The sequence below is a fragment of the Haemaphysalis longicornis genome, unplaced genomic scaffold (assembly GCF_048455015.1).
Source record: "Haemaphysalis longicornis isolate Haplotype H1 unplaced genomic scaffold, Haemaphysalis longicornis Haplotype H1 scaffold_2, whole genome shotgun sequence".
NCBI classification, from domain to species: domain Eukaryota; kingdom Metazoa; phylum Arthropoda; class Arachnida; order Ixodida; family Ixodidae; genus Haemaphysalis; species Haemaphysalis longicornis.
The window spans coordinates 148,555,127-148,572,572 of NW_027526295.1; the positions used below are offsets into that span (position 1 = coordinate 148,555,127).

Sequence of the window (17,446 nt, forward strand, 5' to 3'; positions counted from 1 at the left end):
TCCCTCGATTTTGTATACGCACCCTTGTGCTCATGAAATTTTGGTACCTTCTGCGTCGCTTCGCCTCATTCTGGGCTTCGTCTTAAGCGCCATCCTGTCGAACCCGCAACCAAGGTGTCTTTGCTTCCACACTCCTTCCGCCGCTGACGAGCAGGCCTTCCCTTTCTCCGAGGCAGCCGAACTCGCGATCACACCGAAGGCGATACTCTATGTAAGATGGCTTGGGGGACCGCCAACCTCCACGGACGAGACTCGAACACGAGGCGAGAGAGGAGCGGCGATTCAATGAAACAGCAAGTCGTTGTGAAGGAAAAGAACGTGGACATACGTCATGCGGCAGCGAACATCATGCCGGTGATTACAGCCAACGGCGAATGGCCTCAGGATTTCCATTATCATGGATCGCAGCAGCAGGCCGATAGCGGTCGATGGCAATAAAGCTGTAAACGCTTCAAAGAGATTCAACATCGTCCTCCCACCGACGGTTCAAGGTCAGTCTTCATCCTGGACGGTGTAAGCTGTCTGGCAAAACCCGCAACCCTATTCAAAGCAGCGTGGTGTTCTTACAAGGCTGCCAGCAGACATGTCAGAGGCCAATTTGAAAGGAGTGGCTCTTGTCGTGGCAGAGCAATGATGGCAATACAGGAGTGATTCCTTGAGAGTGAAGTTTCAAGTAAAGTCCTACACAGCCCCACCTCTGCACACACACGTAAAGAACGGAGCGGTGCTCTTACCGTTTCCTGTGGGAGCGAGAGAAACCCTTTATCATCTTAAAGACCGATCCCTCCAGATTCAAGTGTCACCTTGTGTAAATGTCCTTCTCTGGATCCAGTACCTCTCTGGAGGCTGAACTAGGGTGTCGTGCGATACAGCGTGTCGATATCTTAAGTACGCGCTTGGCAGCGGCCACACCTAGTAATATGCATCATATGGGATCCGGGTAGGGCTTCACGTCAGATTTCGGCGCTGGCGTCTATCCTAGCTTGAACACGGAACAGGTAACACTGGTCAAAAAGTAAACAAAGAGACCTGGGTGCTGTGTTCGGCATAGGGAGTCTCTTCATTAGACAGCCTATTTCATTAGAAAATGTGGAGCCCTGTTTAGTCTGGATGCGGCAATCCTCGCCTTCCTAATTTAATCAGTAGTTCGGGGCCCAGTGATTTTTTTCTTGTTCCGCATGTTGTGGATGGATTGCTACACCCACGGTATACTACTCGGTGTATTGGTAGCAGAGCTTAATCGGGAAACACCCACGTGAAGCAACGTGAATATATTTGAAAGAAAAATGTCTGCAGCATCGCCTCCTCAGTTATTTGTGGTGGTTGCAGAGGGAAACTATTCGGTTCAAGGAAGGAGCGATGTCTACGTAGATTTTGTAGGAGTGACTGGGCTTCTGGCCTTTTGATTAGGGTGTCATACAGGCTATCGCTCCCCGGGCAACAATATTTCAAGGTTGATCCAGCCACAGAATTATCAGTTAAAATTTGTCCCGACGGTGACATTGCAACCTATCGCCCAAGAAGAATCATCTGCTTAGATTCGCCCTGTCCGGGATCTTCCTGACGGTAACAAAGGTGACGAGGATAAACATGGACTGAATGCAAATGGCTTTGCACTGCCTGCAGACGATATTTTACGCCCAGAAACGGTGATGAGTGATGAGACTTGTCCAGGCATCTCCGAAAGCGTGGGTGGCGAGCCGCATTCTGACTTTACGTCTCCCTGGCCAATTAGGCTGCAGTGCGAAGGCAGTGCCATCCGAGCCACGCACTTTTAAGTGGGGAGCACTTTATGGCCGCGCCTTTTCGTCGTAGCTCGCTCGCTGGACACTAGTAGAGCCGGCGTTTTGGCGTAGCCGCTGCCGACCCGGCGTATCCGAGAGGCTTCGAACGCCAAGGGGTTTATATACTCATAAACGTTGGAAACTCGGGGTCCGCTGGAGCTTCTCATACACCCGTTGTTTAGTGCAAAGAAAACTGTGGGTACATTTGAGGCAAAGTATATGTAAATAACTGGCCGCGACCGCCCTCATTTAGTTAGGAACGCTCGTTGGGTTGGTTTTTACGATAGTAAGCGAAAAAAAGTGGAAAAAGGCAAGCACAAAAAGAACAGAACTCCCGCTGGAACAGTTTCATGAAGGGGGCGCGCGAGCACTCCGACGGCGGGAAATTAGGTTTGCATTGGGTGGTAGCAGCGTGCGGATGACGGCGCTACAGCCCATTGTGGCGAATCACTGCTCTGCACTTCCGACAGCTTTCAGAGTGAGTGGGACGGCTTTAATTTTTTTTTTCATTCTCTGTTTCATCGCTCTTCGAAAAGTTCGACGGCATAAATGTTTCCGCAATGCCGGTATATTACACCCACAAAAAGTCATTGCTGATAACGACGAAGGATATATTTGTACAGATATAGTCCTATGAATGTAAATAGGGCAAAAGCAAGCAAGACCAGACTAATTGCTTGTATGCAACTCTCTCGTCATGATAAGAGGCACTTCCGCCTCATTTACGGCGGCGAACGCAGCCATGTTCTGAAGAGGGGTTTTAAGCTTTCGCCTAACACAGGGCGGTAGATAATGAGGAAAGTGTAACTTCAGCCGGAATTACTCGTACGGTCCACAGCTGTTACCTAGATAATGACTAGTACTCCTCTTACTTTCTTTGATAGAGTGTTAAGGCTCAGACCTAATTCGAGCTTCGAAGGCGCATTTTAGCTGCCTGCGACAGCAATAAATTTTATTGTCGAGTGACACACCACAAAGTTTCATTGCTGCATCAACTTGCCGAAATAAAGGTCGGTGCTGCTGCCCTCGACATGAGCGATAAAACAGCGGGATAGAACTAACGTAGGCTTGCTTGTAGCGTTAATACTGTTGACACACGCATCGTGCAGGTCACTCGGCCGTCGCAGCTGCTATGCTGTACTGGACATTCTGCTGCACGGTACCCTTCCTTGCCCTCGAGTACGCCAATGGCCAGGGATATCATTATATCGAGCGGTCACATAAGCTGTTCACTTCAGCCTTCCCAGGCATGAGCCTGCACTGGAGTTTCCGCGTGCTGGAGCGCTTCGAGAAGTTCGGTACGTTTCATGGACCCGCAACGAGAGCTTTTTGTTGGCAGTGTGAGCAACTCCAAGCGGCAAAAACGTATAGCCACCCTATCATACTTTTCGTGCCATTTCAACGACGTGCATGATGGTGTAAGTTTGGTACGGTATTTACAAAGCTTTGTAACTGTGTTGTGTGCTTTGGTTTCTTCCTGTATACACCGTAATGCACTCCTTCGATCTTAGAATTCCAACGTTTAATTGGTTTCTTTCTGTATACACCGTAATGCACTCCTTCGATCTTACAATTCCAAAGTTTAATCCAGGATAGAAGAAAAAAAGGTTTCGCGAAGCGGGCCCGAAACGGAAAGCGGTCAGTCTGGAAGACGGCGACAATCAAGTACCCTTGAAAATAGTGCCCTGGCCTGCTGCAGGCACCTTGTTACGTCCTCTTAAAAGCCTCGAAAATTCCGAAAAGCGGGAGAGGGAAATATCAGCTTATAAGTCATTTCTAGGAAAAAATACTTCATGGGCATTCAAATGCTTCAGTTTAAACAGCGTTTTCGGCGATTATTCCTTCAAGAAAGCATGGTCGAAATGGGCGTGTCTTGCGGCAACAATTTCTTGCTAATATTTTGCGAGATTGTCCCATAAATACCTGGACAGTCACCAGAGCGACGGAGTTATGGAATTTTAAGCTACAGGTTTTGGTGATTCAATCATGATACAGCGTATGATACCAACTGTGAAATCAATTACGCCATGCACATTGATGACCTGAATTTCCCCGTAAATATTTGTGACTACTTCGGTTCCCACATGGACGCACGCTTCCTTTTCAAAAGGCCTTTTTGGTCGTTTCACGTCAACAAACTTAAAGCGGTGTTGTCATGAGTGACGGGAAGTATATACCAAATTCAGCATCTGATAACCATCTCGCTAAAACAAACACTCTGATATTCTTTTTTCTATTCCAGACTGAGTTATGGCATATTATAATGGGGAAACACGACGGCCTATAACTACAATAGCTTGATTATTTTGCTTAAAAAAAAGGCTTCGCATATATGAGAACTACCAAGGAAACAAACTTTAAGGACAGATCCACTCTAAATAAAATATAACATGCTTAAAGCTGATCAAATCTACTACTTGAAACTCTTACAACACATTCACAAAAAACGCCTACATAACGTACTAACCGCGAAAACTAGCAGATACTCTATACGCAGGCCCTTAATTCCACCACATACAATTCGCAGTAATTACGGTAAACAGACCATTTCTTACCCAGCTACGAAAATATTGAATAGCAGTGATATGAAAATAAATTTCCTGAAGCCATTTGCACCCTGCAAAAGCGAATGCAGAAAATATCTAGTCCGTAATGGTACATCATTCTGTACACTGAACTGTTATCTTGGGAAGTGTTTCTTTAATATTTTTGAACCACAAGAACGTTGCAGTGTATGTTTGAATGTGCAACTTATATTTATGATATATTACTCATGGTGTAAACAAAGTCACTGAGCCCATTGTATTTCCATAGGCACACTGTACGCCCGATAAACTTCTTGTCCGATGTATGCTTACTTAATGTGTGTGTTATATTAGGTTACACGGATAGACACACCCCTAAAACGCTTCATCTATGCATGTGGACAAGTTTTAGTAGTATAGTGCTTCATTTTTTTAAATACATGAGCCTGTGTTATGTGTTTCACTCTTTCGTTACGTTGAAATTCTGTTATGTTACACTTCCTATCTCATTTTGCTGAGAGCCAGCGGTTTGAATCTATATCCTTTCTGTGAAACTGTAAAACCTGTAAGTGGGCCGGGGCCCCGTCAGGCGATGCCCGCTTATAGCCTCGGCACCCTGTTGGAGCTGCCTACGAAAAATAAAGAAAAAAAAAAACCTTCAAAGAGCGATCTGTCCCCAGACCAAAACTGAATCGCCGTGCAAAGCGAACCCGTTGTTTGCCAGATATCGACCCGATTGGACAACTTGTGATGGTCCTTTTGTACATGTGGTCTATTTGGTCGGCGATCATGTGGTTCTGCAAGTCTTGGGTTCGCCGTAATTGTCTGCGGCGGACATAGTTTAATATGGCGCCGAAGTCGGGTGGTCTCGGGATGGATATTGGAGCCTGAGATTCTAGTGGAAATAGGTATCGTTTGAGGGCGACGTGGTTTTGACGCCCTGTGGGGCGGTACACCAACCGCGGATACCTCACCTCATCATGAGCGACGAATATCGTTTGGGTGGTCGGGTGGTCAAGTGGTGTGCGTGAGGTGATGACGAAGCAATGACGAAGCCCCTTTAGCATTGTATAACAAGTGTTTTCTTAATTGTTTGCAAGAAAACATCGCCTTCTTGTTCGAATGAAAATGAAATGCGCAAACAACCGCACCGACAGAATAAGAAGGCACACCCAACATCGCAGATGTGGGGTGTCCGGTCGTTCTGTTCTTGGCGCTTTATATTCCAATCATTTCAAACCAACTATCCCCTGAGACTGCCTTGTACAACACACTTATGAAAGTAATATTATTTATGCGGGAAAATTAAACCGTTAGTATTGCAACGTATCGCAGTAAGATAAAAATTTTAGTACATCGGTGCTCCCTGCCCTTATCAGTTGCAGACGGTGCAAACTGGAGCAACTTCTACGACTCCTCCGCCACTCCAGATAACGTGACTCTAGCAGAGATCGTACTCGTCGGCGTCTTCGCCGACACCGTCATCCTGCTACTCATATGGTACTTTGACAACGTTTTAGACCACGGTCATGGGATTCCCAAGTCATACCTGTTTCCTTTCACAGTAAGTATCACGAGCGCGTTCTCCAAGCCGCTTCCAAGAAAGCCGGTAAAGTCGGTTACTTGGTAAAATGATTTTATTGAACAGCAAAAGCTTCTTCTATCTTGGTATTTTGTTTGCTCAGGGAAACGAAGGGTAACGGGGTTTGGTGACGAGGTACAAGGCGCTCAAACCTTGAAGCGTGTTCGAAGCTGCCGGTGTGATGGTAACCAGGTCCCCAAGGATGTGTACCCTTGGAGTGAAGGTTTCACCCGGTCAACAGACCTTCTGGTCGGACGTCCAGCTGCAGCACTTGAGGGTTCGGTGTCGGGGGCCAGCTGCCGCCACCGGCCTCACTCACGGAGTGCACCCTCACGGAGTACGCTGCAAAGGACGACAAATTGATTGTACAGGCGCATGCTAATGTGGCCGTAGTGACACACGGTACCATTGCGTGTGGATCTTTCGAATGAGTGGCTTGCACAGAGTTTGGACTTCACCCGTCTTCTTGACTTCTCTCATGCTATCTAGTGCTGAAGCTTCTGGTTGAAGGCAATTGAGTTTCATTATCCTTCTGCGATTGTCTGAAAGGTGAAACCACACCCCAACCCGCTCTACCTCGGTCACCATCTGCGCTGCCCACGAGGTAGAGGTAGCAGAAATCCCCCTGTCCACCATCCTCCACCTCACCCCTGCCCTTATATTAACAAATTCACAAACGGCCGTTAGAAATTTGTGCAGGGGCATCATTTCGCCCCTCTGTCACAAAATTCTCTGCTCACTTCGCCCTCTCCCCCACCCCCCCTCCTGAGCGCACCATCTACCTTTTGTGGACTCCTGGCCATATATGGGCTCTGGCGGCGCGGAGAAGGCCCCCGAGGCGGCCCGAGCTTTGATTCACCGGACGCCTCAACAGAGCCCCCTCTCCGGTTCCCAACTTCCTCGTCACCTAGAACCACTGCTCACTTTCCGTGAAATCACCCTCCATTACAGGCTCTCACGCACCATCCTTCCAACCCCGCACCCCTCGAAATCCTCTGCAGAATCAGCATTCTGGAGACGAACTAAAACGCACTTCATCCCAAATCGATCCATGCTCACCCACATATCACCATCCCTCTTTACCACCCCCTTTTGTTCACACTGCGGGGAGAACAGATACCTGCGCATGCCGTCTGGCACTGCCCCGCCATGCTTCTATTCCTCCTCCCCCACCCCTCCTGGTTGTCTGCCCTCGCGCTCTCGGACGCCCAGTCTCGGTGTGGCCTGATCGAAAGGGCTCGGGCCCACAGAGCTGCCCTTCCGCAGCTCGACGGTTCCCAATAAGCCTGGACAGGATTAAAACGCTTTTCCCTCTCTCTCTGAAAGATCGAGACATTACATCAAGCTAGGTCCTGAAAACACAGCCAACTTGCGGCATAAAGAGCCGCTAGGGTGCACATGAAATTCGGGAAGGCAATAATTTAAAAATGGCCAGGGTGGCTAAGCCAATCCTACAGTACTGTGCGAAAACATCCACTTCGTCTTATCAAACGGAGTTGAACGTACCCCAGGGCGGAGAACGGAATGTAAAACTTCGGTATATTCAACTGCAGCGTACGCAAACAGCATGACACGGATTTCTTGTGGCAGATATTCCTAGTGCTTGCGGTTCAATTGAGTGATTGGTAGCCAGCTGCATGCTTAAGCATGCACCAACTTTAGAAAGCGTTCGTCAGCCCCTCACGATGAGTCTGAGTAACTCTGGGTGTGTACCACTTGGGTAAAACAGCAGCCGCAACTGTAGGGTATGCGCCGTCCTAGGCCTAACTTTTGGCCCAATCGATAAAAATTTGACGCGCCCAAAGGCAGACTAAGCTGTTTGTGTTGGTGCAGAAATATTGAAACCAAAATAGCCTGTAGCTTGTCGCATAAACTAATGATCTCGAACCACAGTGCAATGATAATCTAGAACACCCAATCGCAAGGCACATTTAAAACAATTTCGACTCGCCACAGAAGAGTGTGCACAGTGCGAACAACCGATAACGTTAACATAACACGAGTGAGAACAAAAGGGAGTGCAAGCAGGAAAACCGGCCAGCTACCATTACTGTCGGAACGCGGCTGTTTCAAGTACAGCTGTGCATGATTACACGTTGCAGAAGAAAATCGTGCTTGGTACCTATCTCTAAGTAATTTAGGTTGGTGGATGAACGGGGCTGCCAAAATGGAGCTGCAAATCGCTCACACTGCACAAAATATACGTGGAGATGCCTCTATTGTGTCTACTGACATTATAGCCATTATCTTGATTCATTATCTTGATTCAATGCGAACTCACTTTTAGGAAACAAGTCCGCTATATAGGGAGAAATAACTTTCATGGACGAATAATCCACTACGGTGATATTGCAGGCATGAGTTACGTGTCAGTGCCGCTCGACTTCATTTATTCAGGGCTATTCAGAATTTTGTTTAGAAGAGCCTTGTTTAGGGACCGCAAATAGGCATTTTAATTTCGGGAAGATATCGGGCGTAACCAGCTTTTTATAAATGCTGTAGCATGGGATATTCCCCAAAATCGGGCTATAGCCAAAAGAGAAGCATCGTATTCATACAGCCAAAGGCGATGGACGAAATGGCTATTTATCAGTTACTTTCTGTAGGGAGTAATGGCAGTTCGGGCATTTCGGTGTGTCACATGTGACAGGCACGTACCGGTACATCAACGAACGGGCACTCACTCACGCATAGCGACAAGGGCTTTGTATATCAGAAAGGGCGGCGTCGTCGGTGGCACTGACCATGACCGAAAAATCCCAAAGTGCCACCTTCCGGTTCTACAGAAGCCCCCAGGGTTCAAAATGTGGTGCCCCGAGTGATGACATGTGAGGAGGAGCGGAAAGTTTCACCGCTCGGTGCCACCTGTAGGGATGTGTTACGGTGAAGTCAGATCTAGAGTGCAGTAGTTCGCAGCGCGCGCTTGCTCTTGATGCACGTCTTTCGGGTGCGATGCCGTGTATCCCTGCCGGGCCCGCTACTGGGTGTCCCTCATCAGAGAGTAAAATAACTATACCGCTCTACGCTCGAAGGCGAAGAAATTAGCCCATTGCACAATTAACTGCGAAAAGCTTCCTAAAGAAGGAAAAGCGCCCCGAGCTGTAAAAAAAACGAAACAAACCTTGACTGATTTTCTGGAGACCGAGCAACCATATTACACACTCAAAAGTGAAACAACGAATTCCTTATGTCGTTAACTTTACAAGTGGCACAGTCTACCTACTATTCAAGGCATTCACGGCGAATTCCACTGCCTTTGTGTAGACGGCTGTTTTCCTACGACTGGGTACTCAGTCGCTGCGGGATGACCAACGCTTTATAAAGTCGGTATACATGCTTAAGCAAGCAGCTGGTTACCAATCACTCAATTGAACCACAAGCAAGCACTAGGAACATCCACCACAAGAAATCCGTGCCGTGCTGTATGCACGCTGCAGCTCAGTATACCGAAGTTTTACATTTCCGTCTCCGCCCTGGGGGATTCGACTCCGTTTGATAGACGAAGTGGACGTTGTTTTCGCTCATTACTCTATGATTGGCGTATCCAAACAGTTGCCATTTTTAAATAATTGCCTTCCCGAATTTCATGTGCACCCTAGCTAGCGGCTCTTTATACCGCAAGTTGACTGTTTTCACGACCTAGCTTGCTGTCATATCTCGACCTTTCAAAGAGACGTTTTCAATCCTGGCCAGGCTTATTAGGAACCGTCCAGCCGCGGAAGGGCAGCTCTGTGGGCCCGAGCCCTGTCGACCAGGGCACACCGATACTGGGCGTCCGAGAGCGCGCGGGCAGACAGCCAGGAGGGGGTGGAGGAAGGGAAGCAGGGCGGGGCAGTGCTAGATGGCAAGCGCAGGTATTTTCGTGGTCTCCGCAGTCTGAACAAAAGGGCGTGGGAAAGAGGGACGGTGATACGTGGGTGAGGATGGATCGATTGGGGGTGAAGTGCGCTTGAGTTCGTCTGCAGAGTTCTGATTCTGCGGGATGACGCGAGGTGGCTGGGACGGTGTCCCGCTCATGAAGGCGTCTGAGGATAGACATACTATGTTACCGCTGCGTCGCCCATACGTAGCCCCTCCCAGAGGGGTCTCATGCAAGACCGTGGTGAGCCCGAAAACCCAGTCTGTTGATTGTCGTCTTGGTGGGACTGAGTAGAAAGGGTACAGCGCCACGAGCCAGAGGCAGGTGTAGGCCAAAGAGTCGGGAGGCCAGAGCGCTGCCAGCCTCGTGCTGCAGCCCTCGGGATGTCTGGATCCTCGCTGCTTCTCAGAGCCTTGTGTCACACGCCTGGTCTGCTCCTTCTCCTCACTAAGCTGTTTGCATATTTTTCCTTCTCCCAGGGTCATTTTTCGATTAGTAATCGTTTGCTACACAGGATGCCATTCGAGCTCGTCGAGTCTGTTTTAATTGTCGAAGGATTACCAGATTAGCGTGGCCTTGATTGTTACGGGCCATCTACGAATTTTAACCGTACTTATCTGCTTCTGCAGCACTACCTCATTACTTCACTTTTCTCTCACGTTCTTTCTCAGTTTAATGCGCAATTTTTGTTCATTCTTTGTGGTGTACCCATAGAGGGGCAGTGGCTACAGCATGGTGCATGTTCACAGTGAAATGCGAAGGGCTATTTCTACTTAAGGCCGCAATTTTCGGTATGTCTGTCTGTCTGTCTGTCGGTCTGTCTGTCTGTCTGTCTGTCTGTCTGTCTGTCTGTCTGTATGTATGTATGTATGTATGTATGTATGTATGTATGTATGTATGTATGTATGTATGTATGTATGTATGTATGTATGTATGTATGTATGTATGTATGTATGTATGTATGTATGTCTCCCTGTCCCTCGATTCATCCACCCGGCCAAAATATAAAATAATTCTGAAACAGGAACTTTAGACAAGCGAACCCCTTCCGAACAACTTATTCCGGTGTCACAAGCTTCATACTTGTCCACTATTGAGGCAAAAAAATACATCGGGCATGTTTGAGCCAAGCATCAATTCATAACTTGTATTAGGCAGTGTTCTCTAATTTGAAAATATGTGGGTGCCTGATATTTGGGATATGAAATCCGCATGGAAAACATTTTGGCTCGAAAATACAAAAAAGCTCGCGGCCTAGCCTAGACCCCGTGTCGGCAATCCAAGAAGTCCTACAACTGTAACGAAATGTAACAATAGATGGCACCTGAGCACTGGAGCACGGGAAAATTGAATCGACTTGAGCCACCCTCCACCGTGTTTATTGTGGTACAAGTGATGGAGGAGGGAAAGGTCATGTGAGGTGGGCGGGGACAGGAGAGGCATTTACGTGGGAGAGGCAGCAGAGCTATCATCTTTCGACAACATTTGCAGCGAAGTGAGCAAGACGACAGCCAATGTTTTAAGACGTAGCATTCTTTGCCCAGTTACCCCCCCCCCCCCCAGGCAGGACCGCGTAACGCCCTACATTTCCACAAAAATGCAGATTTCGCGAAAGTTACATGTGTAATAATTAAAATGGCGTAAATGATGGTAATTTGTGGAACACAATGTTGAAAAAAAGTAAGAAAAATGAAGTAAATACGGAAAATGCAAACTGTATAACGTCTTGTGTTTCCACAATAATGCGGATATTTCGGAAGTTCAACCTGTAATCGTTATGTTAGAGTAAATGGAGATAGTTGGTGGAATAAAATTTTGAAAAAACAAAAAAAAAATTAAAAAATGCGGAAAATGGCGAACCGTGTAACCGCACCTTTACACAATAATGCAGATTTCGGGAAGATTTCACCTACAATCGTTACAATTGAATAAATGGAGATAATTGGTCAAACAGCTACTAGTATTTAGAAAAACTGAAAAAATTGACTGTAAAGAACTAACACTCGCGACCAGCGGCCTAAGAAGGCTATGCATTAGTAGACAATTCTCTGCAGAGAATTTCTGCAGAATTTTTTTGACTAACCCGTCCTCCCAGTATATGGTAAAGTTTGTACACGCAAATAACAGGTTTTTTTGAGGTCGCGTACCGGCCACCCGTGATGAAGCTGTAAATAAATAGCATGCAAACATCATAGATTTCCACCTTTGAATACAGGGTGTCCCAGGCATCATGCACCAAGATTTTTAAACAGAGTATTGGTGTTGCTCGAAAAAAACCTAGGACATAATGTATCCAGTACAGTGAAGTACTGGCCAGTAATTTTTTCGTTAACTAGATTTAATAATTCATAATTACCCAACTCGAGAAGTACTGCCGTAATCATTGAAGTGTCAATAAGACACTTGTAGGTACCCACGGGAGGAATCTAACTGCGGTATTTTCAGCGACGGACTAATAGCGTACTCATTTATTCTGACTGACAAAGAAACACCACAAAATATTCAGAATTACACGTGACGGCGCTCCCGCGTACATCATAAATCAGTACCCTCAAAAGAGCTGATTGAAAGCAAGTTCTTTGCCCGTCGCACTTCCGAAAAGATAGCGCATCACCTTGATAAATGTATCCATGGAAGGAGCAGCAACAGGAAGTTTCGTAGGGCGCTGGTGGGAGATAACGCACAAAATCGGTCGCAATTTCTTCTTTCTCTTTTCTTTATTTCATTCTAGCTAACTCAGACGCAGTCTGTTCGAGGGCATTGCTTTACGATGCTCGCGGAAGCATCATAACGTGGCATTTTTCATATATAGCGGTGTTTCTTTATCCCTCATAATAAATAAGTACGCAATTAGTGCGTATCTGAAAATACCGCAGTTATATTCCTCTCGCGGTTATCTACAAGTGTCTCACGGACACTAAAATAATTAGGGCAGTACTTGTCGAGTCAGATCATTGAACAACTATTTAAATAGTTAACGAAAAAGGTATTGGCAGATACTCCACTGTACTGGAAACATTATGCCCTAGGTTTGGTTCGAGCAACGGCATTGCTCTTTTTTAAAATCTTAATACATTATAGCTGGGGCAACCAGTATTTATATAGCCGGAAACACATTTTTCGTCACGGATATATCATCAAATCGATCATTTGCCTGTTTCTTTTTCTTTTTCAGCTTAGTTACTGGGTTCCCAGCATGACGTTTGTGCGGCAGCCACCAATGTCTGTTGAAGAAATGCAGAACTTCGAACCAGAGCCCAGGGACCAGCTAGTCGCCATTGACATCATTCATGCAAGCAAGGTATACTGCATTTTACCATGAATCACAAGTTCTTGTATGAAATGCCTTTGAATACAGTAGTGATGATCGGTCTCCTAAAAATGTTACCCAGCTACGATGCAGCTATCTGTTCACTACAGAATGCCATTGACATCATTCATGCAAGCAAGGTATACTGCATTTTACCATGAATCACAAGCTCTTGTATGAAATGCCTTTGAATACAGTAGTGATGATCGGTCTCCTAAATATGTTACCCAGCTACGATGCAGCTATCTGTTCACTACAGAATGACTACAGGTCAACCTTCTTTTTTTGACTTCGAACAAGCGCAACAAGTCTGCTATAATTCTTGTAATGGCTGACGTAAAAATTGTATTTGGAAATATAAGGACACTAGTATTACTTTTCACTACTGTAACAGCGCAATATCCGTGTCTTCTCAAAAAGTGGAACACAGTTTGGAACGTACGGGCAGCGCCGGTGATGGTCAGTTAAGTGGTTCCCCGTAGCCAGCGCCTGAACAGCTGTACGGTGCTCTCGGAGCCTGCCATTATTCCACCTACCAGTGTGCCCGACATAGCATTTTCCCCAAGATAGAGGCACTTTGTATACACCTAGTTTGCAACCAACAAACTGCGTGGCATGCCTCTTAGCACAGCACTTGCCCTTTATTCTCGCCTTTCAGAGCGGAGCACATTCGTGCTAGTTTTTCTGGGGTGGAGAACACAACGTCGACACCTCATTTCTCTGCCACCTTGTTAGGGCGGTGGGAGAAATTGTGCACGCCGGAGAAATTCTAACGCCATCAAGATCAAGCCGCTCACACAGCGCTAAAGCTTTCTTCTTCACTTTTGACGTTACTGATGGCGTTCGAAAGAATGTTTTAGCTGTAAAAAAGATAGTCTATTTTCTTTCCTGCTAAGACCCACAAGAAAGGCCTTCCACTTAGAGCGATTGTCACTGAAAAAGGTTCGTGGCAAGGAATCATTTCTAGGATTTGGCAGAAACACCTCAGCAGTCTAAAAGTGAACGATCCGTATTTGGTCCACAACTTGGAAGATATTTTGGCTTTTTTTTTTTTTCAGGAGAGTGAAAGCATGTTTAACCACCTGTCTGCTTTTTCTATTGATTTAGAGATCTTTTATTCAATCCCAAGGGGAACTCATGGTTGCAGTCAGGGATGCAATTGAAGAGTGTGGCCCAGTAGCCTTCCAGCCTCCGGGCGGGTATAACTGTAGGTAACTTTTTAGAATTGCTGTTATTTCTTCTTCTTGCCGCATTTGTCACTTTTAACAACAAATTTTTTACCCAGAAACAAGGCGCCTGAATCGGGTCATGTATTGCACCGGTTTTAAGTAATTTGTTATTCGCAAAGTGTGACAGGAGTATTGAGACACGCATTGACACGGCTAATATAGCAACGATATTTAGGTATGTCGATGATTACATGGTTCTTAATAGGTCGGTGGAGCCAGAAGAGGTAGACCTTTTAGTCAAGACGGTTAAGCAAACATTTCTGGAGTGTTCGGACGGCTTTGAAATCCACTCACGAATTACCTCATGAATGTTCTTTGCAGTTCCTCGTTCTGTGTTTCAATTTCGATTAATTGTTGGGTTTAACGCGCCGACGCAACGCAGGCGATGAGGCGCGCCGTAGTGGAGGGCTGCGGATTAATTTTGACCACCTGGGGATCTTTAACGTGCGCCGAAATCTCGTACACACGGGCGCTTTTGCTTTTCGCCTCCATCAGAAAAGCGGCCGCCACGGCCGGGAATCGAATCCGCGACCTTGTGCTCAGCAGCGCAACGCCTTAGCCACTGAGCCACCGCGGCGGGTCTGTGTTTCAATTTCAGTGGAAAACACGTGTGTTTGGCGTTTCGGCCGCGGTCAAAAAAGGTAATTTTGGATGGTTCAACGCATTCGAAGATTGTGAAAAGGTGGCGTTAGCTGTCTTCGCGGTGCCCTCGAGAAGTCCTGTCAGCACCAAGTCGCCGATTGTGTTCAGCACCAAGTTGCACATTTGAAAGATGCCGGCTTCCTTCGGGACGTAATAGCCTCAGTTGTGGAAAGCCTTTTGCGTGACGTTAATTCAGGGGCACGGCGTCAAGGGCGAGTCGAAACATGCAAAGAAAGGAGGCCTGTGGTCGCCCCTTAAGTGCACAATTTCTCCCACCGTCTTAGAGGTGGCGGGTAAATGTGGTGCCGACGTTGTTCCCCGCCACAGAAAAACTAGCATAAATGTGCTCCGCAGTGAACGGCGAGCTGTGCTAGGAGGCATGCTACGCAGTTTGTTGGTTGCAAACAAGGTGTTATATACAAAGTGCCTCTATCTTGTGGAAAATGATATATGGGGTAGACTGGCAGGTGCATAAATGACAGGCTCCGGGTGCACCGTACAGCTGTTCAAGCGCTCGCTGTGGGGGCCACTTAGCTGACCATTCGCACCGCTGTCTTTGCGTTCCACTTTATGTTCCACTTTACGAGAAGACACTGATATTGCGCTGTTTTAAAGACCATGCCAGCCGTGAATTGTTCGAAGTGTGGTGCATCATGAAAGCCGGTGATAACTGGGTAACCACGGAATCTATTAGTTTGTCAAAAAAGAAATAGATTATGGGGATGTGAAATTGCCATGTGTGAACAAAATGCACCATTTGTCGTGATTTTTTCTTGGTGCTTTCGCCATGTTCACGCATGCACCGTTCCTGTAAATCTTATGTGTGTCGTAAAATTTCAGTTGATGTCTAGCGCTAGTCCTGTGGGGTCTCTACTTATTGTTCTGTCTTACTGCGCTACGTAACCATGTTTCGTATAATACTGTCCCGTGGGCCGCAGGTTACCCACCCCTGATCCAGAGCAACTTCTACTTTGATTTCAGTGTTCCTTTCAGAATTTCCGAAACAATGCATTCCACTTGTTTCAGCTGTGCTACTCTCTCCAGCCAATTTATACTTTCATACTCTCTCCAGACATTTTATAATTTCATCCATTCAATACATTTAAAGCTAATGCCATCATGCGTATTAATGCGACACCGTCAGGCAGAGATTTTTAAATGATTGTCGGACACCCGCACCGATGTGCTTCGTTTTGTGCGTGGTATGAAGAACGTCACTGATGCCTTGGTTCGCGATGACATCACTGCAGGATTACAACGGCGTCGTGGCTGTGAATGACGTCAGCTTTCGCGTGTTCGAAAACCAGATCACGGTTCTCGCCGGCTCCAATGGTGCTGGAAAGACCACCTTGCTCAACATGATCACAGGTGAAAGCCCGCCGCCTTGCGTCTCGGTATTAGAGGTGTATAATGAGACAAGGCAGTGCTGTGAACGTATACCTTTCGTCACATTGCATTCGTTGTCTTTGACTTTCTCATGGTACCGTTAATTTGTTAAAAATGCTGATATGGTCGTCCGTCTGGCATGTGCGTGTAGGCACGAGTTATAAAAAATGACTTGGCTATGGCGCGCCCGTGAAAATCACTCCTTTTTACTTTCTCAGCGGGTGAAAATACAAAGGCTATATCGGAAAGCCCGCGCTGCATGTTATTTGCGTTGCTTCCCACGCGCAGAGGAACGTGAATAGGGTTCAGCAGTTCAGCTTAGATTTTGTTAACGGGGTTCAACACTCAGACTTCGCTAGTTGGGGAGTGTTGTTACGACTTTTTACGACTATGTGCGGGCAACATAATTTGGCATCAAACAAAACGAACACATACGCAGCGGTGCGTCTGCGTACTCTATAGTTCTGTCGTCCCGTGTATATTTAAATATTTTATTATACGCACTCAATTCTTAACTCTAAAAAGGCTGTCATGAATGAATTTTAGGAATCTATTGAATTATTTCTGAACTACATTAAAGAAACTCAAATTCCGGAAATACCTAACCACGTGAGCGCGATTTATGCGTACTCCACCAAAAGGCGTCAATGTATATTCCAACATGTGCCCATAACACAGGGGTGAACAGCAGACATTTGCTTTTGCTCGAGGTCATCAGCTGCATCGGGTGCTACGATATCTGGGAAGTACTAACAGAACAAGTACAGCATCTTTCCCAATGGGAAGCACAGATCATGCTTGTTTTTTCGGAGTCGTATAGCATGAAACGCCATGCCATAAAAATTGGTTCCGGGCACTTCATCGAACGCCGTTTCGCAGAAGCCATTTCATCGAACGCCGTTTCATTGAAGACGATTCAGCGAATGCCGTTTCATTAAATATTTATTCCGTCCCATAAAAGAGATCTATAATAACCCAGAAACGGCTAATAGATAAGGCTCTACAAAACTCATGTACCGTTCTCGCATACATTCCCGTTATCCCTGTGTGCGCATGCTTGTTATGAGAAGTATTTGTATGCGGCGAGGGTGTCTTTCGCTGATATCGTGTGATTAGCAACTTTGCACAT

The 17,446-nt window shown here is 46.5% G+C and overlaps 1 protein-coding gene across 1 annotated transcript in view; it reads left to right on the plus strand.

The window, feature by feature from the left end:
• The window catches only part of LOC144168349 (phospholipid-transporting ATPase ABCA3-like), a 40,389-nt gene extending 23,770 nt beyond the window's left edge, over nucleotides 1-16,619 (plus strand). The window contains exons 6-10 of the mRNA XM_077697354.1: nucleotides 2,894-3,082; nucleotides 5,689-5,873; nucleotides 12,926-13,051; nucleotides 16,182-16,299; nucleotides 16,606-16,619. Coding sequence (XP_077553480.1) covers nucleotides 2,894-3,082; nucleotides 5,689-5,873; nucleotides 12,926-13,051; nucleotides 16,182-16,299; nucleotides 16,606-16,619 — 632 coding nt within the window. The remainder of the gene's footprint in view (nucleotides 1-2,893; nucleotides 3,083-5,688; nucleotides 5,874-12,925; nucleotides 13,052-16,181; nucleotides 16,300-16,605) is intronic.
• The last annotated feature ends 827 nt before the right edge of the window (nucleotides 16,620-17,446 follow it).